Raw genomic sequence first — 27,729 nt, 5'->3', positions numbered from 1 at the left:
AAAGCATCTAAACAACTCACCTGGTATATGATCTCTCATTCTAAAACAGTATAACCATGTTCTTCATTGTTGTTGTAATTGGCAGGAGTAGACTAGAATCCATTGCTTGAGTCAAGAAGTCGTGTAATGATAGTTGTTTCACATGGAGTCTACAGAGTACCACTTCACCTACCTTCTTTATGTTGGTAAAGTTAATTTGGAGATAATGCTGGAAGATCTCATTTATTTTATACTAGGAATTCATCATTGCCCACCTTCAGATATTAATATGTTAAAGTTGATAAAAAGCCTGGGCTGGTACAGTAGGTGTGTGATTTTTCTTTCAAACATGGAATGGGAATATGTAATTCATGATAACTTGAATCCATGTACCCAATCCATATTCATTGACATCTGGCTCCAACTAGATTAATAAGTGAGCACACTAGCAGAGGGGTAGTTATATAGCATTAGTTTCATAAATAAAAGATTTTACTCTGATCCAACCTAATTATACGGATTGTACTTTTCATTAGGAAATTGTATGTGTGTATGTATGTATGTATTTATTTATTTTTGTTTTTTCAGGACAGGGTTTCTTTGTGCAGTTTTGGTGCCTGTCCTAGATCTTGCTTTGTGGACCAGGCTGGCCTTGAATTCACAGAGAACCGCCTGGCTCTGCCTCCCAAGTGCTGGGATTAATGACATGCGCCACTGCCGCCCAGCTCATTAGGAAATTTTAACAGAGTATTCTGGCACCTAGCTGAAACAAATTACAAGTTCAAGGCCAGCCTAGGCTATACAGAGATACACACACACTCACACATACATACATACATACATACATACATACATACATACATACACACACACACATACATACATACATATATACATACATAAACCAGGATTGGGTATAGCTCAGTTGGTAGAGTGCTAAGTTGGTGCACACACTCAGTCCTAGACTGGATCCCTACGCTACATAAACTAGGTATGGTAGCACATGGTTATAATTTCAACCTTTCACTTAGGATAGATACAGATGAAACAGTTCAAAGACATCATCAGTTATCTCACAAATGGAAACAAGAAACTAGCACATACCAGTGCTACATGAAATTTGTAACTGAACTTCTGATGAGAGACTGAAATTGTGTATTTTATAATGGTTTTAGGCAGGTAAAGGCACTTGGCACCTGTCTGAGTTTGACCCCTCCCCCCCAGTCCATATAGTAGAAGGAGAGAACTCACTCAAACAAGTTATTCTCTGATCTCCACACATGCATTGTTGCAAATATGCATGCATACATACAAACAGACAATAAGTACAAAAATAAATTATGTTTAATGAATTAGGTTTGTTCAAGGGGACCTGCTCCTTTTTAAAATGTATTATTGGAATTAACAGAAAAAAGTCAATCCAGATTTGCAAGTAGAAGTGAAGCCCAGTATTCGAGCAAGAAAGATTCAAGAAGAGAAAATGAGAAAGCAAATGCAGAAGGAGGAATATTGGCGGAGACGAGAAGAGGAGGAACGCTGGAGGATGGAAATGAGGTAGTGTTTTTAGCTTTTAATTCTGTGACAATAAGTGGTTCTTCTGCCTTAAGAAAAAAAAAAAAAACTATTCTGTGAATATGACTTCCAGGGTCAGATTTATTTAATGTACTTTTAAGTGTTCACTAAGATCCTAAACAAAGAATGATAAACATTAGAATGCTTAGTATACTTATATTTGATTGTTACCTTGATAATGAAGAATTTTGTGGTGGTGGCTCACACTTTCAATCCCAGCAAAGGCTTATGATTTCAAGGCCAGTCAAAGTTCAAGCTCAGTCAAGGATCCATGGAAAAAATAGTAAATGGTATTATATATGTTAAATATATATGAGGAAAGTGGGTATTATAGGGGCAACTATTGCAGATGACCTAAGTTCAGTTTCTAGTACATCAGGTAGCTGCCTGTAATGCCAGCTCTAGGAGATCTAGTGCTCTCTTGTGGATCCTGGCCTCACATGTGCACATACAGACAAACATGTATAATTTAAAATAAAGTTATAAAAAAATTATAACATCTGAAGAAATGTCATGTTTTGATAAGTGCTTGATATGTGCTTCTGTTTAGAACCAACAGAAATCTCATATTTAAATTGTATAATTCAGTTACAAGATTTTAGTATATACAAAGAATTGTAAACCATCATCAGTTTTGGAATATTTTACCACTCCTAAAAGAAATCATAGCCCCTGGGCTGGAGAGATGGCTCAGGTTAAGAACACTGGCTTTTCTTCCAGAGGTCCTGAGTTCAATTCCCAGCACCCACATGGTGCCTCACAACCATCTATAATGAGATCTGGCTCCCTCTTCTGGCATGCAGGGATACATGCAAACAGAACACTGTATGCATAATAAATAAATAAATCTTTAAAAACAAAAAAAAAAAGAAAAGAAAAGAAAAAGAAATCAGCCCCATTAACTATCACTCCCAGTTTGTTTACCATATTTTCTGTCCCATCTCAGTACCGTGGAACCACTAATCTACTTTCTATCTTTATAAAGTCTATAAATTTCATAAAGGAAATCAGTTTTAGATGATTGACTCATACAGTGGTCTTTTGTGTCTGGAAACCCAGAGTGAGTAAGAACATGTAATCTTTTTAAATAACTTCATTGTAAAGCTACTTACTCACACTTTATTATGTGTTACCTTTAGGTTTCAGTAATAGATAACACATCAGTTTTTATGTATATAGTAAAAATAAATTGTTTTTTTAAATTTGTGCCTTTCTAATGTATTGGGAATTCTTTCTATGACTAGATTTTACATAGTTAAGCCTCTTACTTATATATCAAGTACAATTATCTTAAGTCCCTACTCAGTGCTTGGAGAAATATGTTCATATACTGAGCATGAGTTTATAAACAATAATTAAAATCCCTGCCTTTATACTGTGTAAACATTTTTAGCAGTAACAAACATCACTGGACTAGACATGATTTTCTAGAACTTTTAAGCTGGGTTATTTTCTTATTTTTTTCTCTCAAGTCCTAAGTAACATAGAAGTATTCTATCAGTGCCCACATGACCTAAAATATACTGTTTATTCTCTACCTGGAAATATTGGTAGTTTTTACAATGACAGTCAATAAGCACACATCTTTATTTTTAAAATTTTAGACAGATTTATTAGAATAGCCTTATTGCTACATGGTTGGTTTGGTTTTTTTTTTTTTTTTTTTTTTTTTTTGAGATAGCCATTGAACTTAAAAATAATAGAACCAAGACAAAACAGAAATCAATTCTAAAAATGTTAACTAGTAAAGGAGGCGTTGTAATACTAGATAACTATTTTTTTAATTCATTGGGGTTTTTTTTGTTTGTTTGTTTGTTTTTTTGTTTGTTTGTTTTTTTCGAGACAGGGTTTCTCTGTGTAGTTTTTTGGTGCCTGTCCTGGATCTCACTCTGTAGACCAGGGTGGCCTCGAACTCACAGAGATCCGCCTGCCTTTGCCTCCTGATTGCTGGGATTAAAGATGTGCGCCACCACTGCCTGGCTGGTTTTTTGTTTTGTTTTGTTTTGTTTTAATATGAAATGTTTTGTGACTTTGCATGTGCCATGCTAATATTCTCTGTATTGTCCCAGTTTTAGTATAAATGCTGCCAAAACAAGCACTCGGGTGTTTTATTTGATATACATAGTAATTTCTACTGAATTGACAGCCATGAGGATCCACAACTATTCTGGTGACTTGGGTGATACAGCCTGTATTCCTTTTGGCAATACTTATTAGGAACTGAGCCATAGGTATCTCTAGCCAAGCTTTTGCCTTTGCTTACTATAGTCTGCCATTACATCCAATAATGAAATTGTGAGTTGCTAACATTGGTCTTTTTTTTTAATAGCAGAGAAATATTTTGTACAGTCTATATCTTATATCATAAATGGAGAACTTTACTGTTTTTAAAAAAATAAAAACACTCAGGCTGAGAAGATAGGGCTTTGGATAAAGTGCTTTTTGTGCAAATGGTGAGGACTTGAGTTTGACTCCCCAGAACCCGTGTAAAGCTGGACCTCATGGTTCACATCTGTGATACTATGTCTATAATGGGAGGCATAGACTGTAGAATTCCCAGAAGTTGTGGGCAAGCTAGCCTGGCATGTGCAGCAGGGGGATAAAAATGAAGAAAAAAGCAAAACAATAGACTGTCTCAAACAAGATAGAAGAAGGGAACCCAATACTAAAGGTTGTCCTCTGGCCTGCATATGGACACTATGGCACATAAACACACACACCATCATGCTCACAAGCATGTACATACACTTACATTTATTATCAGTTAGTCTCCTTTGAATTTACAATTATTACCTTAAATGATTAGAATAAGCTAAGGTATCTGTTTTCTGTTCAACTTCGTGCTTGAGGTATGAGGTCTTGTTCTTATTGTTGTCTCTAGTTTTCACTCCATTTTGCTTCTCAATTAAAAGAAATAATGGAAATCATTATTTACTAATGGTTATTAAGGCTATTTGGGTGGGGTTTTTGTTTTTTTTTATACCAGTGTGTGTGTGTGTGTGTGTGTGTGTGTGTGTGTGTGTGTGTGTGTGTGCTCGTGTGTGTGCTCGTGTGTGTGCTCGCGCACGCACGCCACTGTGCATGAGCAGAGGTCAAAGGGTAAAACTTGCAGGGCATCTGATATCTCCTTCCATTTGGGTCCCAGGGATGGAACTCAGGTCATCAATCTGGTGCAGGCACCTTTTCCTGCTGAGTCTTGACTGACTTGATTACTTTTTTTAAAAATATGTTTTTATGTTGTTGCTGATGGAAGTTCTTAAGCTGGTTATTTTGTTTGTTTTTAATGTATCATTTGTGCATCAGACGTTATGAAGAGGACATGTACTGGAGAAGAATGGAGGAAGAGCAGCATCATTGGGATGATCGCCGACGAATGCCTGATGGAGGCTATCCTCATGGTCCTCCAGGCCCATTAGGTCTTTTGGGAGTCCGACCAGGCATGCCTCCCCAGCCACAGGGTCCCGCAGTGAGTATCTGCTTTGCCTCATATAAGGGATGAGAATTTAAGCCTCCTTCAACATTAGAAGATGTTTTGTGAGTTCATTTTGAGATTTAATAATGCCATCAGCTTCATCTTGACTACTAGATTTTTAGTCCTCTTAAAGATTCTTAATGCTAATGTCTTCATGCATAAGAATTTGGCCACGTTTCCTTTGCACTTCTTTATTTTCAATACTTGCTAAATTCTTGATACAGAACTACCTTTGTTTTTTGTTTTTGTTTTTGTTTTTTCGAGACAGGGTTGCTCTGTGTAGCCCTGGCTGTCCTGGAACTCGCTCTGTATATCACACTAGTCTTCAACTCACAGAGATCCGTCTGTCTCTGCCTCTCGAGTGCTGGTATTAAAGGCGTGCACCACCACCGCCCAGCTGTAGAACTACTTTTGATAAATGTTTGTACTTCAGAGACTTCCTGCCATTATTTTTCCTTAGACTGGAAAGAATTTTCAATGTTAGAGGTAACTCTGTTACCTATTCTTTTTTATTTGCCATTATAGTGTCTGAGCAATTATTACTGAAAACAAGGTGAGTTTCAGATCACTGAAAAGCATTTGCAAGGAGAGAGATTAGGGCAGTATCTATCTATATATAACAATTTTGCTTGTTTGAGACAGAAATGCTTGTATTTTCATTTTATTGAAAAAGGAAAATAGATTTTTAAGTGGGCATTTTGTTTAATTGACTTCTTATTGTAAAGCAACTATACCTAATTGAAAAATTAGAATTTTCTTTTATTCAGAAAATTAACCTTTTCTCTCTAGCCCTTACGTCGCCCTGACTCATCTGATGATCGTTACGTAATGACAAAGCATGCAACCATTTATCCAACTGAAGAAGAGTTACAAGCAGTTCAGAAAATCGTTTCTATCACTGAACGTGCTTTAAAACTTGTTTCAGACAGTTTGTCTGAACATGAGAAGAACAAGAACAAAGAAGGAGATGATAAAAAAGAGGGAGGTAAAGACAGGTGAGTTTACAAATGACATACTTCCTTTACATGGACATTTTGTATTTATTAGAAAGATTAACGAGACTGATAAGGGACTAGCAAAAACGTTTGCTACTCTAGTTCTAGAGTACCTGGGTTTGGGTCCTAGCACCCACATCAGGCAGCTCACAACCATTAGACATTTACATATATATGTATATGTATATTTCTGGTGTTAGTCCACACTTCCTAACTCTACTTGTATTTTTACTACAATGAGTAATATACATTTCTACCATCACCAGGGTTTTTTGATTTTTAAGACTTAATAAATGTTTATTACAAAAAATATTAAATCTGTTTCAAAGTTGCCCTTATAACTGCAATCATATCAAGCTTCTCTTTTCCGGTTTTATTTATGTGTTGCATCTGTCTATATTTTCGTACAGTTTAAAACCAGCGAGGCAGGTGGATCTCTGTGAGTTCAAGGCCAGCCTGGTCTACAGAGCAAGAGCCAGGACAGGCACCAAAGCTACACAGAGAAACCCTGTCTCAAAAAAACCAAAAAAATAAACATACATAACATAACATAACATAACATAACATAACATAACATAGCATAGCATAGCATAGCATAGCATAGCATAGCATAGCATAACATAACATAACATAAATAGAAGCATTGGCCATAAAGCATAAGTTAGCCAAGCTTTAACATCTTTCATATTTATGATTTTCTAACTTTTCCCTTTCCCATTTGGGAATTTTTTTTCTATTAATGATTCTTATATTTCTGACTTGTAAAATAATACACAAGGGGCTGGGTGTTTGGGCCCACTAATATCTAACACACAAGAAACAGAAGTGTGGTGATATATTGTATACCCTAATAAAATTTGCCTGAAGATCAGAGAACAGAACAAGCCGCTAAATTAAACATAGAGGCCAGGCAGTGGTGGCAAACACTTTTTGTCTTAACACTTGGGAGGTAGAGATCCATGTGGATCTCTGTGAGTTCAAAGCCACACTACATGAGATTGACTCAGTCTAGGAGAGAAAAAGAGCCAGGCGGTGGTGGCACACGCCTTTAATCCCAACGCTTGGGAATCACATGCCTTTAATTCAGTTGAGATCTCATGCCTTTCCTTGGGAAGCACACTTTAATCCCAGCACTAAGAAGGAAGTGATATGTCTGGGCGGAGAAAGGTATATAAGGTTTGAGGAGACAGGAACTGAGGTTTTTTCAGGCTGAGGAGTCCTAGAGGTGAGACATGGCAGTGACTCTTCCTTTGTCTCTCTGATCTTTCAGCATTTATCCCAATGTCTGGCTCTAGGTTTTTTTTACTGAAAGACTGATAAAACACTCAAGTAACACAAACGCAAGAGGCTCACAAGTTTGAAACTAGCCTGTGTTATAACAGTGAGATTCTGTAAGATAGACAGTATTTGTTTTAGTTTTCCCTGTGCAAACTTAAACCTTGATGCCAGTTTTTTATCTTTAAAAGTATTTTTATTTGTGTGTCTGTGTGAGTATATGCATATATGTGCATGTAGAGACCAGAAGAGGGCATCCAATCCCATGGAACTGAAGTTGCAGATTTTGCCCAATACAGAGTACTGTGTGCTTTTAACCTGTTTCTCATGAACAATCACTCTTAACCAGAGCCTTCTATCCAACCTTGGTTTGTTTTTAGTGTATGTTGTTTTTCTAAATAACATATAGTTTAAAATACTGTGTATTTTTCCAGTGTAGTTGAAGACAGTTTGAATAGTGCAAAAGTCATCTAGATTACCATATGTTTGCAGGAAATTATAGTTCTAGTTGAGAAATGTCATATTTTAATGTAACTTGATTTTGCTACAGAGCTCTCAAAGGGGTATTGCGAGTAGGAGTATTGGCAAAAGGATTGCTTCTACGAGGAGATAGAAATGTCAACCTTGTTTTGCTGTGCTCAGAAAAACCTTCAAAGACATTATTAAGCCGTATTGCAGAAAACCTACCCAAACAGCTTGCTGTAAGTATTATGGAAATGTTAAATTAACCCTTTGTCCAGATCAGAAGGTTTTGTCAGGACTAATTATGCTTCATTTTAAACCTCAGTCAGCCTTTTAACTTTTGGCTTGGCTCTCCATAATGAAGAGATTGGTTACTTTTTCCCCCTTAATTGTACAAACTGATGAAACTGTTTTCTGCTTCACCTTTTGGGGGTTTTGCAGTGCTTGTAATTTGGCAGGATGCCATCTTGCTAATTTATTTTAAAATGAATTTTAAAAAAATTCAGCATGCCCATTTTTTCCAAAATTGGATTCCTAAGAAGACATAGCAGAGAATATTTTATTTAGTCTATGTGTACACATCATGGTGTGTGTATAGTAGTTAGAGGACAAGATGTATAAGTCTGTTCTCTCCTCCCACTGTGTAAGTTCCAAGAGTCAAAGTCAGATCAACAGGATTGGCAGCAAGTGCCTTTTACCCACTGATCCTCCCATATATAGTGTTTGATTTTTTTTTTTTTTAATTTATGAATCTTTTAGTTGAATGCATGTTTTTGATATAATGAGAGTGTATCTTACTTGAATTTGTCTAGTTTTATTATTAATATAGTAGTCGCTCTACCCTTGGAAAGATTTCTGGAGATTCCCTGAAGCCCAGGATGCCTAAAACCTCAGACAGTAGATGTCATGTTTTCCTTACTCTTGCATACCTGGGATAAAGTGCAAATAAATTAGGCAAATTTTTATAATTAAGCATAGTAGATTAATGACGTATTCTCCACCATATGTCTCAGTAGCAACAACCTCAGCCTGTCCCCTCCCCTACCACCAGGGGAATATTGTCTATAAACCCAAGACCTTGTGCATGCTAACCATGGGCTGTACCACCAAGCTGCATTTTTCATCCCATCATTCTTCAGGTTGAGAACTTTCACATTTTCACTAAAGCTTCTCTTTGTTGTAGTTGAATGTCAGAATCACTCACGTGCCATATCATGACAACTGATCCAATAAGTAAATAATGAACATGTAGTAGATTGGAAACAGGATGATTCACAAAGCAGGCCAGGTTGGGCATGATCAATTTAGATTTAATCATGCTATTCCAGTCAGCATATAGTTTAAGACATATGAATTGCTTATTTCTGTAACTTTTCCATGTAATATTTTCTGATTGTTATTGACCACAGATAAGTACAAATTGTGGGAAGTGAGACCATAGATAAAGGGATGACTGCAATACTTTCAGTATTTCGGTAGAAGATACTTCCTCTTGGCAACAAGATGGTTGAACGGGTAAAAGCCCTTTGAAGCCTGAAACAGTTCAATCCTCAGAACCCATGTAACGGTGGGAGGAGAGGACTAACTTCACAGTGTGGTCCTCAGACCTCTGTGTGCACATGTGCACAAGTACAAGTAATAGAATATCCTTTTTGGCTTTCCAAAAACAAAGCTTTGCCAGGCGGTGGTGGCACACAACTTTAATCCCAGCAATGGGGAGGCAGAGGCAGGTGAATCTCTGAGTTTTAGGCCAACCTGGTCTACAGAGCAAGTTCCAGGACAGCTAAGGCAGGTAAGCTTTAGGAGGAAAAAATCACAACATTTTTAAGTAATAGCTTGATATTAATTGGCACTTATTTATATTGCAACGAAAGAAATATTTTTTTAAGTAGCCATCCAGATGGCTCAGTGAGTTAAATGTTTGCCCCCAGAGCCTAATGGTTTGAGTCTGATTCTTCAAAGCTGTGCACAGGAAAGATCCAATTTCTAAAACTGGCTTCTGACTCATTTATGTCCTGGTATATATGTACCATATACACTGACGTCACACACATACAAATGCTATAGAACAAAGTAGTTTTTTTTTCTTTTTTCTTTTTCTTCATTCTTTTTTTTTTTTTTAAAGAGGGGCTGTTGAGATGGCTCAGCAGTTAAGAGTATTTATTGTTCTTGCAGAAGACTTGAGTTTGAGTCCCAGCACCCCTTGTCTGCTTACAACCAGAATTCCAGTTGCAGAGGATCCAACACCCTCTCTAACCTCACAAGCAGCAGGCATGCGTGTGGTGCAAATAATATGCAAACAAAACACTCATGCTCATAAAATCTTTTTTTAAAAAGTGCTAAATAATTAACAGTTAATCAAAAGTAAACTACTTTCCAGATCACTTGCTCTTAACTGTGTGTGTGTGTGTGTGTGTGTGTGTGTGTGTGTGTGTGTGTGTGTGTGTGTATGTGTATGTGCACGTGCGTGCATGCTTGTGCATGCGCACGCGTGCATGAACAGGTAAAATTAAGTAAATTAATCATCATTGTCATTAATATTTACATAGTATCATAAGTATTTAAAAAGTTAATTTAGGGAGTTTGGTGAGGTTGCTCAGAATTGCTGCCCAGTCTGACCGCTGAGTTCACAGTCCTCAGGACCCTGTTGATGGAAAGGAAGAACTATTGCAAATTGTCCTCTGGCTCTACTCATGCACAGTGTCATGTGTAAACATGGAAGTGCACACATAATAAATAAATTAAAATGTCTTTTTGTTGTTGGTGGGGTAATTTTGGGTTTCGAGACAGGATTTCTCTGTGTAACAGCCCTAGCTAGCTGTCCTGGAACTAGCTCTGTAGACCAGGCTGGCCTCAAACTCACAGAGATCGGCCTACCTTTGCCTCCTGAGTGCTGGGATTAAAGGTGAGTGCCACCACCAACCCTGAAAGTTGTTTTTTTGTTTTTGTTTTTTTAAGTCTTTGCATCCCTCTATGTGGTATCACAAGTAAAAAGTAACATATAATTTGAGCCTAAATAGTATTGTATAAAAATTGCATGTTTCTATCTTGTTTTCAGTGGTTTGGGGTGGGTGGGTACAGGAGTTCGAACCGGGATCCTTCTGTACACCAAGTGGTTTATAAACTAAGCTATATATTCAGCCCCTGTAATGTCTGTATTGAGGCTTCATTTGTTTATGTAAACTAGAGCTGGATCCGTGTCTATCAAATTGCAGTAGATCAGTTATTGACTACTTCTGAGTAAGCAATAAATTAACAAGTTGCAAAGAATGAACTATGGGAATGCTTATTGAATCAGGCTCCTTGAGGAGCACATATTTACCTTGAAAATCTATAAATATTTAAATAAATGATGACGGCAGCTTTCTTTTTTAATTCATCAGTTAAAGGAGACATGAGTACACACGTACATATAACTCCTATTAAAAATAATGAAATGATTGGTTAAGAATGCCCACATGATGACTCACAGCCATCTGTACTCCAGTTCCAGGGGATCTGAGCCCTCTTCTTTCCTCTGTGGGCACCAAATATGCACATGGTGCACAGACAATACATGGAGGCAAAATACTAAACACAAAAAAAGTTTTAAAGTAGTGGAAAATATTAGTTAGACAAAGAATTGCAAGAAATTAATGGTAAGGGTAATCTGGCATGTGTTTTTTAGAGGGAATAGAATCCAGTGTTTGTAGAATGGTTAATGTAATAAAAGCCACAGTAAAGCTATTTTTGTCTTTTCATGCAAAAGATTCAACTAATTTCTTATACTCTTTATTACATAGGTTATAAGTCCTGAGAAGTATGACATAAAATGTGCTGTGTCTGAAGCAGCAATAATTTTGAACTCATGTGTGGAGCCCAAAATGCAAGTCACTATCACCCTGACATCTCCAATTATTCGAGAAGAGAACATGAGGGAAGGAGGTTGGAAAGCCAATTAAACATTCTCCTTTTCTTTTACCTTTTGTTTTCCATTTACCTATCCTTTGATGGCATTAAGCCCTAGAAGGCAACATGCTGGCATTACATATGAATTAGATTTAACTTACTCAGCAATTAGTTTTGCTTTAGAACATTTCTAACAAAGTGAGTGCTCTTCTTAGTGATGTACTATTATAGAAAACATTATGTGATTGGTTTTCTTGATATATTTTTTTTCTTTCTTTTCTTGCAAACCTCAGATTTCTGGAAAAAAAAACTTCAAAAATTGTTTTTTACATAGTTGACACATGGAAAAAAGTTTAAATGCTTGTTAATAACTAGGGGCCGCAATTTAACTTTTGCTAAGACAATCCTGATCTTGTCTTGATGAAAAAGTCTCATAAATTGGCGAACTATCTACAGCACTTACTTACAGTTGTTCTGTATATAGTCATGGATCTGGCCTGACCTGAAGTAACTATTTCTAGTTCTCTGAGGTTGCTCTTTGGTTTTGCGTACTTTATAAATGCAGAACATGCTAATGCACACAGATTCGGGCATTTGACCTGCATATCATCTAGAGCTCTTAATAAATGATGTGGATAAGTGAGTTACAGTACAGTTCAGGATTTTGTTTTGTTTTTGTTTTTGAACTGAATTTGCATTTGTAGAACATGAAACTCTACTGGTGCCAGCAATGTTGCTTAAGGGACTATTCTGTAACATTTTCAAAGCTTCCAAAGCATTTAAGCCAAAAGCATGATCATTGTCTGCAGTAATGTTGGTTCTCTTGTTTTATGGGTCAGATAAAATTTACTTTGTTTCCTTTCATGTTGTTTTTATCTATCTTAAGTTAAAATGGAATTAAATTTTACAGTGTTTGTTTGTAGTACAGGTTGAGGAGAAAAAAGATTATCAATTCTATTCTTTTAAATTTGTTACCTTAAGGCAAAACAATTTTCAAGAAACTGGGCTTTCTGTAGCCCAAGAAAAGAATATTTTAGTCAAATTTTCATTTCGAGGCATGTCTGATTCTGTATATTTTATATGTACACCATATTAGGATTTTTAAATGTTGTATCTTAAGCTTTGCATTCTAAAAAATGTGAATTTTATGTAAAGGATCATGCATGTGGACATGAATTACCCTTGAAGGTCTGGCTATCCATGTTGTTGAAGAAAATGGTTCCTGAGTCAATTTGGCCAAGTTGTATGTAGCATATGATCCTTTACTTAGGTTTTTAAAAATCTAGTATGATATTTTATAAATTAATGTTGCTATATTTAATGTAAAAATATGCTTATATAACTATTTAGCTCTATTTCAAAATGCTTCTGTGTATTTAGCCTCAGTTCATTATCAAGCAATTATATAAGTTAATGGTATCCTGTTGTAGTAAATCCTTAACATACTTTTCTAAAGGAAACAAAATTACATTTTTGTCTGACCCAGACTGAGATAGAATTACAGTTCTGAATTTTATAAATATGATCATGAGGGAAATGGTCAGCCTAAAATTGAAAGATTTTTCTTCAAGACACTGAGTTGGAAAGTTGGATATACAAAAGTGTAAAAACATTGTTAAGAGTGTTCCTTGCTGCAGATGACTGCAGTCAACCCATGTTTTTAGCTTTATCATGAAGATTGCTTCTTTCTAGCTGCAGAATATCGGTATGTATTCTCTCTCACTGCAGCTCCTGGTGCTCTGTGTCTTCAAATCATTTAAAGCCTATAGCTTGCTTTGGGGAGTTAGTACAGGATGTAAGGAAGGCTTTGCCGGAAGAACATTGTAAATCATGGGATTTGACTATGACATTCCCACATAGTGTAATAGCCTCTTTAATATGTAGTGGTCCTGTGTGATATAAAAATCATTTAATAAAAGAAATAACTAAATTGTTAAAATAACTGTTAAACACATGACAGATATCTTTTCTGGTAGTGTGTTTGACAGTTAACATGCAGTAAACATTTAATTGACTTTAAGCTTGAAATGTTCAGAATGCTCTAACCATTGCTACAGAATCTTTTCTGCAGCATATCAAGTATTGTGTGTGTTTTTTTCTACCTGTAGCTTATCAGGCCCGGTCCAAAGCCTTCTAGCAGAAGGGATTGATTCCTGTCAGGGGTTGCTGCCAAGACATCGGAAGGATTTTTGACCAAGGTTTTCAAAAGCTCAGTGTCACATCTGCCATTTGATTAAGGGGGGATTTTGGATGCAGAGTCTGGCATTTTTTTTGTCCTTTGTGTGGCTATTTTGTTTGTCTTTTGTCTCTTCTAGAATTGAGCAGTGTTCACACTAGTTTTTAAGTAGTTGGGTGAATTATATTTTACATAACCATGTTAATTGAAATTAATATATTCCCATTAACTTTTAATTATAAAATAGTGTGGACACAGCATGTCTTCTAATTGGCGATTAACCCCTTAAAATTTGTGAAATACATTCACGTAGGAAAAGAATTTGTATTTTGTTTTAATAAATTAACAGTTTCTTTGTTTTGTTTCATTGACTATTAGGGAACAAGTATGATTTTAGCACAATATATCTAAGGGGTTAATCTACTTAAAATATAAAAATGGGTACAAAAATCCACACTAAATTTAACAAAAATTTCCTACTTATAGCTCTTATTTATTTTTAACTTAAAATAGGTGTTCTGGCATCATTGAATTTATATTGTAGGTTAAAATCTACAAAGTTATACTTGTGTACAAAAAAATTATTGGAAGAATTTATAGGATTCTGAAATACAGTAGATTTAGAAACTTTCCACATCGACACATTTTGGCTTTAACCGTATTGTAAAACAGGAGTCAGAGGCCTTCTGCATAGTCTTCATGTGTGGAGAGTGGAAGTGGTGAAGGCAGGTTTTTTTCTTTTTCAGGGTAGTTAGCTATCCTTTCTTTGTCCTTTCTCCTTATCTCATTTTTTGGAAACCTTTTCATATTTCATCTATTCATGACAACAAGAACTTACCTCCTAAGACTTCTAAATTTCTGGGCTGGAGAGATGGCTCATTGAGTAAGAGCACTTGCTGCTCTTGCAGATGACCCCATTTCAGTTCCCAGCACCCAGGGTCAGGCAGCCCACAACCAACTCTACTCCTGGCCCTGGCCTATGGGATCTGCTGCCTTCTGGACTCTATGGGCACCCACAAAGATGCATAAATAAAAATAAAATTGATTTCTAAATTCTTATAAGACAAAAATTCAAGCACTTTACCCAGACTTACAGTACTCATTAGTTTTTATATTTCTTTTTTGTTGCTCATAGTCATTTGACATATTCAGTAAATTATTGTATCCTAAATTCATCATGGTTTTTGGTGCTCTCTAGCTACTGCTTATACTCAGCAGATTACTTTCTATAATTTTCCTGCACTTAAAAAATACACTATAAGCCAGGCATGATGGCTCACACTCTTAATCCCAGCTCTCAAAGGCTGAGGGAGGAGAATAAACCATGAGTTCAAGACCAGCCTGAGCTATAGATGACCTTGTTTCAAAAACCAGAAAAACAAAATGTACTAAAGTTGATGGCAACTCTGAATTAAATGAAGTATTAACTATTTGGTTATATAATAGTTTGACCAGCAAATTTATTGTCTTCTGCACCTTTTTGTAGGTATTTCAGATAAACATGTAGCTGGCCTTTTTGGATCTTCACTTTTGTGAATGATTTATTAATGTAAACTGGTCTTTGTTAATGTAAAGCTAATTTCTTGTCTTAATTTAGTTTCCCATTTTTTTTTTAAGCTCTATTAAAAAGTAACAAAATTTTAAAAAAAAGTAACACATTTTAACCAACTTAAAAAGACTACATATTTACCATCAGAGCACTCTGCTTATGGCTTTTTTCTGTACTTAATTGTATTTAACTGTGCTAGTTCCTGTAGCCTTTCTCTGCTTTACTCATTGTTTCTCTCCGCTTGCTGTTTGGAATACTTTTAATGAAAACTTCTCATTTTAGAAAGCATTTCATATTCCCTTAGGACATGCTAAAGTTCTCCTGTTGAACATAAGGAATTGAATTCTCATAGAACTAAACCTCATTTTTTAGTCCTTTAGTTTTTTTTGTAATTGTTGTATTGATCATTCCATATTTATTGAAGTTCTTTGCTATATTAGCCCCAGAATAACCTAGAGTACTTTACCAACTTGGTAGATTATTGTACATTCCCATTTAAGGTGGATTTTTGTGTCCCCTTTTGTCTTTGTCTTCTTCGTGCTGGTGCGCTGTGTCCAATAATCTTTCCTTTAGATTTCATTTTGGTGAGGAAGGTTTCTACTTCCAAAAAATTATTGTATCATGGAAGAGTTCATCTTAATTCTCCTTGTTCTTCATATTGTATTATGTAAATTTGTTGAAAGTTAACTCCCTGGATGAATTAAACTGAAAACTCTCAAATGGCTCACGTGACACTGGTGCTACTTTAAGGAAGTGTCTTGCTCACCTGGTCAAACACCCATTCCTCACTGCATTTTGCCAATTCAATCCATTTTAGATGTAACCTCGGGTATGGTGAAAGACCCACCGGACGTCTTGGACAGGCAAAAATGCCTTGACGCTCTGGCTGCTCTACGCCACGCTAAGTGGTTCCAGGTTCGGAACATCATTTTACTTTTTTCTTGTAGCCTTATGAGAGAGTAGTTCAGTACATGTTTAACTATGCTTAAACATTTCAAAAGATTGCCTAAGCAACACCATTTTAAATTAAATCTCAGAAAATAAGGTATCATAGCTGAGTATAAAGATCTGCATTTTGCAGTTACTATTAATTTGACAATAAACAGGCTTGGGGGATGTTTGTACTCAGGGTTTTTTATTTTTTAGTGGCTATATTTGAAGTTGACTTCAGGAACATCACGTGTTTTTGTATATATATTATATTCCATAAGGCTGCAGATGAACTTTGCTTTAAATAATGGAATATGTGTTTAAAGCTCTGTGTATAGTTTTAAGATTTTCCCCTTTCTCTAAGTTGATGAGTGTAGGGAATGAAAGGTGAGGAACCGCTGCTTGGTTTAGTGACTTTGCAGACATGCAAAGGCACAGACAGGAAACCAAACAGATCTTCTCAACCTTCCAGTCCCTAGACAAACTTGGTAGCTCTTTACTTTTCTTTTTACTCCTAATTTAGGCAGTTTTTTCAGTTTACTGTTTTGTATGAACACAGGTCAAGGTTCACAGGGGATCAAGAAATATTATTCTTGTATAATCTGTTTACTTTGACCTAAATACTAGCTTTAAATACTAACTCTGGCATAAAATACTGCTGTAAATGGCAGCTCATTGAACCCAACTTAAATGTAATTATTTTTATTTTTATTTTTAATCTGAGCTTCCATTGAACAGTGGTATTTTAACTTTTTTTCATCAAGGGATATTTTTGATATTTCTAAGATTAATTCAGTTGGTTTTTGTGTTGCCCTCAAGGCTAGAGCTAATGGCCTACAGTCCTGTGTGATTATCATACGTATTCTCCGAGACCTTTGTCAACGAGTTCCAACTTGGTCTGATTTTCCCAGCTGGGTAAGTACCTTGTGACAGCACCATATGGTGATGAGCATTTAGAAAGGTCTTTTCTGTTTACTCTTTATCCTCTGACCCTCCATTTTCATTTACATATCATATTTTTCTGTTCTGATAAGAATCCTGGGGATTTGAAAATACTTTCTTAGGATTTACTAATTAAAAAATTATGCTTGGGCTGGAGAGATAACTTAGTGAGTAGAGGCATTTGCCACCCACCAAGCCTGAAAACGTGAGTTCCATTCCTATAACCCATATGGTGAAAGGAAAGAATTGACTCCTAGAGCTTGTCCTTTGACCTGAATATGTGTACCATGGTGCACAGAGGAGTAGGGAGACACACAGTGAAGGAGTAATTAAAGAATGGTTGTTTAAAAAAAATTAAAACGGTTTGCTAATTTTTTGTTTTGTTTTGTTTGTTTTTCGAGACAGGGTTTCTCTGTTTAGCTTTGTGCCTTTTCTGGAACTCACTTGGTAGCCCAGGCTGGCCTCGAACTCACAGAGATCCGCCTGCCTCTGCTTCCCAAGTGCTGGGATTAAAGGCGTGTGCCACCCCCACCCAGTGGTTTGCAAATTTTAAAAGAAGAATTATACTGGACTGAGTGACAGCTCAGCTATGCAAGCTTGAGGGTCTCAGATCAAGTCCCCAGAACTCACATCAAATACTGGGCATGGTGGACACACACTTGTCACCTTAGTATTGTGCTGGCCACGACAGGAGCATTACTGTCCAGGTTCAGAGAGAGACCCTTTCTCAAGGAAATTGGGTAATGAGCTATACGTGTGAGAACCTGTCTTAACAAACATAAAAGGACCCAGTGCCTTTATTTAAAGATAAACTGTTCGTGAATTGTAAATATTCACATAGAAATTTGTTCAGAAATAAAATTTAACCTGTTGATTTCAAAGTAGGTTATTAAAAATTAAATAGCCAAGGTTGCCAGGTGTGGTGGCTCATGCCTTTAGCCGAAGCAGGAAGCAGAGGCAAGTGAATCTCTGTGAGTTCAGGGACAGCCTGGTCTACAGAGTAAGGTAAAGGACAGCTAGAGTAGTTACAGAAAAAGAAACCCTATCTTGAGAAAATAAAGCCCCCCCCCCCCAAAAAAAAAGCCAAGTTTGTCTTTTACTTATTTTTTATTTGTTTTTGTCTGTGTTTAAGAATTCCATGCTTTAAGCCAGGCATTGGTGGCACACACCTTTGATCCCAGCACTCACAGAGGCAGGTTGATCTCTGAGTTTGAGGCCAGTCTAGTCCACAGAACTAGTTCCAGGACAGCCAAGTCTACACAGAGAAACCCTGTCTTGAAAAAACAAACAAAATCCTGGACTTTGGACTTAAGACTTGTAGGAGTCAATTGTTTTTTCCCAGATAAATTACATTTTTTAGGGCTACAAATTATATACTTACTACACTGCAAAAACTTTTAGAAGGATGTGTTCCAAGTTCTCATGATTATTTCTAAGGGGAGTGCGAGAAGGAAATAATTAAGATAAAGAACTGTAATGTTTTATTTTTATTGAGGGAGTAGGGAGAGATACATGTGTTTGTTACTTGTGTGGTTAAATCTTCAAATTATGAATGGAATCCAGGTATTGTACGGACCTGGTTTCATAGCACTAGGGAACCTTGAGGCAGAGCATTGTAAGTTACATTGTAAGACCCTATGTCAAACAAGCCAAGTGAAGCAAAAATACATAAATGAATCAAAGATGAATGCAGTTGTGTATTTGAGGCAGGCATCATGCTAGAAGAGTAGCTGAGAGCTTCCATGTTGAGAAAATGGGGGAGATATATATATATATATATAATATATATATAGATAGATATAGATATATATATATATATATATAAATAAATAATATAAAACTGGGAATAGCATGGACTTTTGAAAACTCAAAGCCCACTGGAAGTGACACACCTTCTCCAACGAAGTTATACTTCCTGATCCTTCCCAAAACAATCCCCAACTGGGGACCAGGCATATATGAGCATATACAGACCATTCTCATTCAAACTATCACATTTCCACTCCCTGCTGACATGGACTTGTGGCCGTACCACAATGCAAAATAAATTTAGTCCAGCCTCAAAAGTCCCCAGATTCTTTCACAAATCACAACAATTTTAGAAATTTAAAGTCTCTTCGGAGTCTCAAGGCAGTTTCTTAAGCAAAAAGCAAGTTATATAGTTCCAATATACAATGGCACAGTATACAGAACCTTTCCAAAGGGGAGAGGGGATGCATAATGAGAAAATCTTGACAAAAGCAAGACCAAAACCCAGCAGGGCAAATTCCAAATCCTGTAACTCTATGACTGATGTCAAAGGGCTTAGATTGTTTCTGCCTTCCAGTTTTGCTGGCTGCAACAGACTTCTCTCTCTCTGTTGTCCGGCTTCTACTCCCTGTCTGCAGCTGATGTTGGCAGACAGACACCCCACAGCTTTATGCAGTGTCCTCTCTGGGCCTTCATGCAGGGATGCGTCTGCCACATACCTGGCCTCAGTAGCTTTCATTAGCCGTCAAGGTAGGTTCCACAACTGTAACAGGCTTCTTGGACTGCCAGCCCCCAAATCATAACAGGGAGATTTATTATTAATTACAAATGCTCAGCCTTAGTTTAGGCTTGTTTCTAGCTAGCTTTTAAACTTAAATTAATCCATTTCTATGTGCTGCCCCAAGACTCATTTACCTCATCTACACACTGTCCATCCTGCTTTCCTGCTTCCTCTGTGTCTGGCTGGCTAGCCCCTACCTGGCTACCCTTTCTCTCTGCTTGCCAGCCCCGCCTATCCCTTCTCTGCGTAGCTATTGGCTGTTCAGCTTTTTATTAGACCAATCAGGTGCTGACAAGGTGAACAGCAACACATCTTTAATTAGTTAAACAATTATTCTGCAATACAAACAAATGTAACACATTTTTGACTAGTTAAGCAAACATTCTATTCCACAACACACAACCCTGTACTGTTCTATCGCTCATGATTCGGAGGCCAGAACCATGTGGCAATGGTGCCAAGTTCTTCTGCCTGCTTCAGATGGAACCTGGCCCCCTCCTCGAATTACATTTGCATAAACCTTCCTTTGTTGTTGCTCATTTGGAACAGGGAATTCCTTAGGCCATGGTTCTCAGCCTGTGGATCGTGACTCCTATTGAGTCAGGCAAACCTTTCACAAGGGTCACATATCAGATATTTACATTATGATTCATAACCGTAGCAAATTAGAGTTAGGAAGTAGCAGGAAAAATAATTTTATGGGTTCCAAGCATTAGGAGAGTTGGGAACCACTGCCTTATGCCATTTCTCTTCACAAGTTGTAGGATTAGCTGAGTGGTGCCTGGCCCTGAGGGCACCACTCACTCAATTCCATTTTTCCTTATCTCTTTCAGCACAAACTTTAAGATTCCAACATCAAATTTCCTGGTGTTCTTTTCATTGTAGACCTATATCAGAGTGGTAACTAATAAGCACATGACAGTGTAAACATTAGACTATCTTGAAATCTCATCTGCCATTGAAATTAGTCCAAAATTCTTCAATAGTCTTAGGTTGATTCTTAGGACAAGGGCAAAAACCAGACACATTCTTTTCCAAAATACCACAAGAATGGTCTCTAACCCAGTTGCTATTATTACCCACCCCTCACTCCCCAAAGACCTCTTGAGCTGGGCCTCTATAGTCCTGTCCATGTGGCTCTCAACACTTTCGTCTTCCAGGCTCCTCCTAGGGTGGCCCATTAAATCCTGCTTATAGCATTCAACTACTTTCCTAGTCCAAAGTCTTTCACATTCCTCCAAAAACCACATGATTGGGCTTTTACAGAACAATAATAGCCCACTCTGTACACCAACTCTGATTACTTTTCTGTTCCTTGAAGAGAAGAGACACATGACCAAGTCAACAGATAGAAAAGTACTGGGGTCTCAGAGTTTGTGGGGATTAGAGTCCATGACTGTCATGGTGGGGAGCATGGTGGCAGGTAGGCATGGTACTACAGCAGTACTAATAGCTTAATTAAATCTGATCCACAAGCAAGAGGCAGAGAGAGATAACCGGGAATGTCGTAAGCTTTTGAAACCTCAAAGCCTACCCTCAGTGATCTACCTCTTCAACAAGGCCACACCTCCTAGCCCTTCCCCATTCCACCAACTGTGGACCAAGCATTCAAATTAAAAGTCTGGGGGCGGGGCATTCTTATTCAAGCTGCCACGGTTCCATAATGTTTTAGATTTTAGCTTGGTACAGTATTGTGAAGTCTTTCTGCTTATCTGAACTTTGACTTCATTTTATTGGCTTCACGTAGTCATTTAGTTTTCTTAGAATCCAAAACTTTAGATTATATTGTCATTCAGATAGATTTTTTAATGTTGATTAGATTTTACTAACAGCAGGTTTGTTCACAGAAATAATGATTGGGAAAAAAAGAGTTCCCATACAAATTTTGCTGCTGTACGTGCACAGCCTCCATGTCAGTATTTGTACCAGAGGGGTACATTTGTTACTAATAAACTTTTAATGCATAATTGCCATGCAAAGTCTATACTTAAAATAGACTTCTCATACTATTCTTTACATGAGTATAAGATGTCATGCAATTTGTTCTATGTTTTATATATTTAGTTGACATAATTACATTTATTCGGTACAGTGGTATGTTCCAGTACACTCATATAAATGTGTAATAATTTGACTGGGTCATTGACGTGTTTATCACTTCAAACATTTATCAATTTTTTTTATGTTAGGAGCATTTAAACATTAAAGTAGTTCCACCAGCTACATTGAGATGAAACAGTTAAAAGTTAGAGATGTAGTTCATGTTAGAGCACTTGGCAAGAATTTGCAAGATTCTGGGTTTGATTCTCAGTACCTAACACATATATACCCCCAAAAAGGAGTTCATTGACTAATTGTTGTTAAGCATTGTCGCCCTGTTGTGCCACAGAACATAGATTATCCTGCTCATCCATTTCTACTGTATGGCCATTAGCTGTCTTACCACCACCATCTCCACATTCTTCCCAGGCTCTGCCACTATTCTCTTTGTGGGAACATAGAGTATTTGTGTGTGACTTATTATCACATAATGTTAGTTTCTATCCATATTGTTGGAAATGACAAACTACCATTCTTCATTGGAGCTTAATTCCACAGTTTTTATGATCCACAAATGATTGAATCTTTTTAAAGTATCCCTTTTCTTACCCTTGTGAGTTATGCTCTAAGGACTGCTTGTGGAAAGAAGTACAATTCGAAAGGCCGGTTTTAACCTACACTTTAAAATGTGTGTTTATTGTTAGGTCATTAGATGTGGGTAAAGTGTATATACCTTTGTACTCTAAGGGCTGGTTTCCCCTAGGGCTCCAGGATTACAAATTCTCTGCTTCTCCTACCTCCAAGGAAGAAGAAGAGGGTGGTCAGAAGAGATCTTTACGCTTAGGAAAATGTCCTGTGGCACGATCCATTCTTCCTCAACTAAGAGGTTATTAGTGAAGTGTTCACTCACTTCCTAATCCCACCCCAAGTCCCACATGGAGAGTGCAGGAAGACCTGCTTGAGCATAGTCACTGTTGCTTGGGAGTGGTCTTTTGCTGTCCTTTCCTGTTTGGTGCAAGTGGTTCCATTTTTACTTGGAGGCAGTAGCATTGCATTGTACCATTTTTTAATTATGTTTGGGAGAAGCAAGAGATCTTGAGATTTGGCTCTGTGCCCTCACCCTGAGATTGGACTGACATTGTTTTCCCTCTTGCTTTTTTTTTTTTCCTTTCATTTTTCTTTTAAGAAAATGTCTACTCACTCCACATACTATCCACAGATCCTCCCTCCTCCCTCCTCTCACCCCCCCCCCCAGCCCTCTTTCCCAAGCCACCTTGCATTCCCACATCCCCCAAGTCGAGGTCTCCCAAGGGAGTCAACAGAGCCCAGCACACTGAGCCTAGGCAGGTCCAAGCGCCTTCCCACTGCACCTAGGTTGTGCAAGGTGTCACACCACAGGCACCAGGTTCTAGAAGCCTGCCCATAGACCAGGGACAGATCCTAATCCCCCTGCCTGGGTGCCCCCCAAACAGTTTGAGCCAAACAACCGTTTTCTGTATCCAGATTACCTCTGGCTTTTATCTTTATTTTTTTAAGTTTTATCATTTTATGTATATGAATGATTTGCCTACATGTGTATGTATATCGTGTGTGTGCCTGAGAAGGTCGGAATAGGGTTTTAGAGCCCTGGACTGGAGTTAGACAGTTGAGAACCACCAGGTGGGTACTGGGAATCAAACCTGGGTCTTCTGCAAAAGCAGCAAGTGCTCCTAACCACTGAGCCATTTCTCAATCCTTGTCTTTCTGATTTTTTTTTTAATTGTATAAATTGTATAAGTTTTTTGGCTTTGGAACCATTTTAGGGTTTTGTTGTGGTTTCAAGTTACTTGGTTTCTTTGAATTGTTTTTTGAGCTACTATTTATTGCATTCGTGTATTTTGTTTGTGTATTTTGAGCAATGTGTATGTGCCTCTGGGTCAGAGAACACTTTATAGTAGTATGTTCCTCTCCTTGGGCCATGACTTCCAGGGATCAAACTCAAGTCATTTGACAGGCCCTGGAATTCCTATTTACAATTTTAATAAAAGTTACAATGGGCACTGGAGAGATGGCTCAACAGTTAAAAGCACTGACTGCTCTTCCAGAGGATCTGAATTCAGTCCCCAGCACCCACCTCTAGCAGTTCACAAATGTCTATAACTCCAGCTCCTAGGGATCCAACACCCTCTTTTGCCACCTCCATACATGTGGCAGACACCCAACATACACATTAGTAAAAATAAATTTTTTTTTTCAAAAGCTACACTGGATGACCCCAAAGCCTTGTACTAGATGAGAGAATATAGCCTTCATATGCTTCACTTTGCATGAAATGTTTGGAGTAGGCAAATCTGTAGAATTTGAAAGTACATTAGAGGAGGAAAGGACAGAGAGGAAGAGGTGTCTACTAGTAGATATGCAGTGATTTTGAAAAAAAACAGGCAGGACAGTGGAGGCGCACACCTTTAATCCTAGCACCCAGGAGACAGAGACAGGTGGATCTCCAAGTTTGAGGACAACCTGGTCTACACAGAGAAACCCTGTTAGAGTCTGTAGTTATTAACCTGATGTTTCTCTTCAAACTTAAAATGTAAAATTGGTGTCCCCTTAACTTTTGAGCTTGGAGACTCATTGTCTAGTCCATCCTTGAACTTCTGATCTACTGCCTTGAGTTTGTTTCTTTGTTTCCTTTTTTTTGAGATGGAAGTCTCGCTGTAATTCTTTTGTCCTGGAGCTCACTGTGTAGACCAGGCTGGCCTCGAACTCGCAGAGATCCTCCTGTCTTTGCCCCCAGGGCCCAGCCTGTTTTTTTATTATTGAGGTGGCACTAGGTTACCCAGACTCGGTTCTCAACCAGTTCATAGGCTTAAATAATTCTGCTTCAGCCTCTAAAGAGATAATATGAGAGGCTTTTATTTAATTTTATTTAATTAAATTTTATTTATTTATTTAATTTTATTTTATTCAAATATTTTTGTATTATAAAAATTATTATTTTACATTTGTATATGTGTTGGAACAACTTGAAGAAATCAGTTCTTTGTACCTTTAAGGTTCCATCAGTGGTGTGTCTGTGTGTCTCAGGACCACTTGAAAAAGTCAGTTCTCTACCACAGAGGTTCCATCAGGCTCCTCAGCAAGCGCCCTTTAACGCTTGAGCCGTCTCACTGGCTCATTGCCTTAACATAACTTCCATAATCTTCAGAATCTTTAAGGACACTTGCCCATCATTCTGATGGTGTTTGAAAACGGTCTTTAAGCTGTTGAGTGTATTTTATGTCTTTAATCTTAGGCAATGGAGTTGCTGGTAGAGAAAGCAATCAGTAGTGCTTCCAGCCCTCAGAGCCCTGGAGATGCCCTGAGAAGAGTATTTGAGTGCATTTCTTCAGGGATTATTCTCAAAGGTAAGTCGAGGGTTTTTATTTCGTAAATTAAGTTGATTTCTTTATTGAATAAGAGGCCTACTTCCCCAAGGAGATAATGCTAATAATGCTTTTCTTTCTTTACAATGATCATTATAGGCAGCCCTGGACTTCTGGATCCTTGTGAAAAGGATCCCTTTGATACTTTGGCAACAATGACTGACCAACAACGTGAAGACATTACATCCAGTGCACAGGTATTTGAATACTTGTTGGATTACTGTCCTTAGGTTTGGGGTTTTATAAATGTTTAGTTACATGAAATAATTGTATAATAGTCACTGTGATAATTATTGGGAAGTAAGTCTTTAAAGGGAATATTAAAAGATACCCAGAGTGTGAGCACCTTTATCCAGCATCAGGTGTTTCTTCATAAGTTTGTTATATGAGGAAGTAAACTTAATAAGAATTCATGTGTTTTCATGTCAGTGAGATAGTCTATAGGTAAAAGTGTGTGCTGCCTAGCCTAATGGCCTGAGCTTTGGTTCCTAGAACCCACATGGTAGGAGAGAATGGCCCCCAAGTTGTACTCTGACCATGGTGTAAATGTGCACCCAAAAAAAAGGATAAATATAAAGTACAAATTTTAGAACGTCTGATTTTTAAAATTCATTCCCTATTCTGACTCTTATTTTCAGTTTGCATTGAGACTGCTCGCATTCCGTCAGATACACAAAGTTCTTGGAATGGATCCGTTACCACAAATGAACCAACGCTTTAACATCCACAACAACAGGAAACGAAGAAGGGATAGTGATGGAGTAGACGGATTTGAAGCCGAGGGAAAGAAAGACAAGAAGGATTATGATAACTTTTAAAAAGTTTCTGTAAATCCTCAGTGTTCAAATAGGTGCCGCTTTATTGGCTGTTTTCCATTCATAATAATGTCTACTTCAAAGTTTATCAACAATGTAGAGTTTCATGGAAGAACCAAGTTTTTCTATGACATTAAAAAACTTAATGTACAGTGTTAGGTATTATATGGATGGAAAGGCATCAAAAAATAAATTAAACTAGGGCAAAAATAGTGGTTCCATTTTTTCCCCCATTATTTTGATTTTATTGACTGGTTGCCCTTACTCCCTGTATTTTTGTGTCTTTTATTAGCTAGTGCATTGTGTTATATGAAATCTTGACTGTATTTAATGCAGCATTTGTGCTTCAGTTGCTCCATGTGTTTTGATACTTTTATTTAGAAGTTTTGTTTGCTTTGACCCTAGTTGTAAGTTACTTTGTGTTATAGATCATATCCTTTACCCCTTAATATTTCACAGCAGTACGTTTTTTTGTAACGTGAAACTGCAGGATTTTTTTCCTTTTGTTATTCTATATGTGAAGGATTAAAATACAAAAAGCTACCCTGCCATTTGAGTGCTCAGAACTGGGCGTTTCTGCAGCTCTTGTGGTATTTGTCTATCTAGTGTGATATATAAAGGTGTAATTAAGACAAATTCGTTAATCTAATCAAGTTTGCTGTTAGTTGTGCATTAGCAGTATAAAAGCTAATATATACTATATGGTCTTGCAACAGTTTTAAAGCCTCTGCATAATTGAGAATAAAATGCATGACATTTTTGTTTTTAATAGTCTTTTAAAATTATAATTTTAGGTTTAACACGTAGATCTTTGTACAGTTGACTTTTTGACATAGCAAGGCCAAAAATAACTTTCTGAATACTTTTTCTTCTGTACAAGTGGAAAGGGCATTTTTCACATATAAGTGGGCTATTGTTTTCAAAAGAACTTTATCATTGTGCAACTAACAATAACTAGCCCTTAATTATGGTGACAGTTCCTTATTAATGTGTGTGCAATTACTCTAACAGCTCTTAACAGTATAACACAGTTGAATGATCCCGACACATCCCATCATCCAGATCATTTATAGGTCTATTAACAGTGAGATTGATAAAGTATTACTGATTTAAAAAAGAATAAGATTATCTAAGGAAAAAAACAGAAAATTATTTGGTGTGGCCATCTTACATGCTTATGTCTCATATAAAATGCTAATCCCTAGCAGTGGTATAATGCAAGTTCCATCTTCCTGTTGATGTATGTATGCTCTGGTACACAGATGTTGTTTGTCACAGCACTACAGTGAGATACAGAAATAAAAACTTAAATTCATATAACGACTTCATTGTATTATGTGGTAGGCTTGATGAAGATGACTTTGGCTTGATACTACTTACGCTTCAGTAAAACCATATTCATATATATACCATGTATGTATGTGTTACTCCTGCCAATTGTATGTTGGCTGCTCACATAATTCTGAAAGTTTTAGATTTCACCACCAAATTGGTTCACTTTTCTATGGTCAGAACCCTCCCCAGACTAAAGACTAGAAGTCTCTGGGTGTTCTTACAGAACTGTGGTACTATCTGTATGACTTCAGCATGCCTTTATTTGTATGTTTAGATTTTTGCTAGGAGGTTTTGAGTACCCAGATAATTTTTAGATTTTTTTTTTTTAAGGAAGGAAGTGTTTTTGCTCAAAGTTTGAGAGGGTGATC

The 27,729-nt window shown here is 37.2% G+C and overlaps 1 protein-coding gene across 7 annotated transcripts in view; it reads left to right on the top strand.

Moving 5' to 3' along the window:
* The window catches only part of Zfr (zinc finger RNA binding protein), a 64,466-nt gene extending 37,123 nt beyond the window's left edge, over nucleotides 1-27,343 (top strand). For all 7 annotated transcript variants that reach the window (XM_028884417.2, XM_028884416.2, XM_028884414.2 and 4 more), the window contains 10 exons: nucleotides 1,388-1,533; nucleotides 4,855-5,017; nucleotides 5,813-6,018; nucleotides 7,844-7,994; nucleotides 11,538-11,679; nucleotides 16,186-16,283; nucleotides 17,118-17,213; nucleotides 25,082-25,193; nucleotides 25,311-25,408; nucleotides 25,850-27,343. In XM_028884417.2, the coding sequence (XP_028740250.1) occupies nucleotides 1,388-1,533; nucleotides 4,855-5,017; nucleotides 5,813-6,018; nucleotides 7,844-7,994; nucleotides 11,538-11,679; nucleotides 16,186-16,283; nucleotides 17,118-17,213; nucleotides 25,082-25,193; nucleotides 25,311-25,408; nucleotides 25,850-26,029 (1,392 nt within the window). In that variant the 3' untranslated portion in view covers nucleotides 26,030-27,343. The remainder of the gene's footprint in view (nucleotides 1-1,387; nucleotides 1,534-4,854; nucleotides 5,018-5,812; nucleotides 6,019-7,843; nucleotides 7,995-11,537; nucleotides 11,680-16,185; nucleotides 16,284-17,117; nucleotides 17,214-25,081; nucleotides 25,194-25,310; nucleotides 25,409-25,849) is intronic.
* Nucleotides 27,344-27,729: the final 386 nt, after the last annotated feature.

The sequence above is a fragment of the Peromyscus leucopus genome, chromosome 11 (genome assembly GCF_004664715.2).
Source record: "Peromyscus leucopus breed LL Stock chromosome 11, UCI_PerLeu_2.1, whole genome shotgun sequence".
NCBI classification, from domain to species: Eukaryota; Metazoa; Chordata; class Mammalia; order Rodentia; family Cricetidae; genus Peromyscus; species Peromyscus leucopus.
This window is presented reverse-complemented; position numbering and strand designations above follow the sequence as displayed.